This window comes from Eimeria mitis, genomic scaffold (genome assembly GCF_000499745.2).
Source record: "Eimeria mitis Houghton genomic scaffold, Emh_scaff1113, whole genome shotgun sequence".
Classification (NCBI taxonomy): domain Eukaryota; phylum Apicomplexa; class Conoidasida; order Eucoccidiorida; family Eimeriidae; genus Eimeria; species Eimeria mitis.
Window position 1 is genome coordinate 5,253 of NW_013567662.1, and position 737 is coordinate 5,989.

The 737-nt window shown below is 45.2% G+C and overlaps 1 protein-coding gene across 1 annotated transcript in view; it reads left to right on the forward strand.

Moving 5' to 3' along the window:
* Positions 1 to 365: 365 nt before the first annotated feature.
* Positions 366 to 737, forward strand: part of EMH_0029850 (uncharacterized protein) — a gene marked incomplete at both ends in the record, with an annotated part of 2,341 nt that continues 1,969 nt past the window's right edge. The window contains one exon of the mRNA XM_013494349.1: positions 366 to 433. Within this exon, the coding sequence (XP_013349803.1) occupies positions 366 to 433 (68 nt within the window). The remainder of the gene's footprint in view (positions 434 to 737) is intronic.

Genomic DNA, 737 nt, shown 5'->3' on the forward strand with positions numbered 1-737 from the left:
GAAACATGCATGGAGCAACACCATTACGCTAAACCCTAAACCCTAAACCCTAGAACCCTAAACCCTAAACCCTAAACCCTCGACCCCTAAACCCTAAACCCTCGACCTCTAAACCCTAAACCCTAAACCCTCGACCTCTAAACCCTAAACCCTAAACCCTAGACCCTAAACCCTAGACCCTAAACCCGGAACCCTAAACCTTAAACCCTAAACCCTAGAACCGCCGACCTCTAAACCCGAAACCCTAAACCCTAAACCCTAGAAACCTCGACCCCTAAACCCTAAACCCTCGACCTCTAAACCCTAAACCCTAAACCCTCGACCTCTAAACCCTAAACCCTAAACCCTAAACCCTACCACTTTGCATGCGTTTCATTTTTTCTTCTTCTCTTTCGTTTCTTAGTTGCAGCAGAGGGGGGGGCAGCATCACCAGGTGTACACTCTGGTGGTTTAGGGGGTGAGGAGAAGGTAAACCCTTTTTTAGGGTTTGATAGAAAAACTCCGTCAAGAAAGGGGTCAATGGAGCCTGAAATAAAACCCCAAACCCTAAACCCTAAACCCTAAACCCTAAACCCTAAACCCTAGAGCGTCGAGGAATGTTAGATATTTAGCCAAAGAATGAAACAACAAGTCTCTTTCTATGCAGAGTTAAAACCAATACAAAATATTAGGGTTTAGGGTTTAGCTAGGGTTTAGGGTTTAGCTAGGGTTTAGGGTTTAGGGTTTAGGGTTTAGAT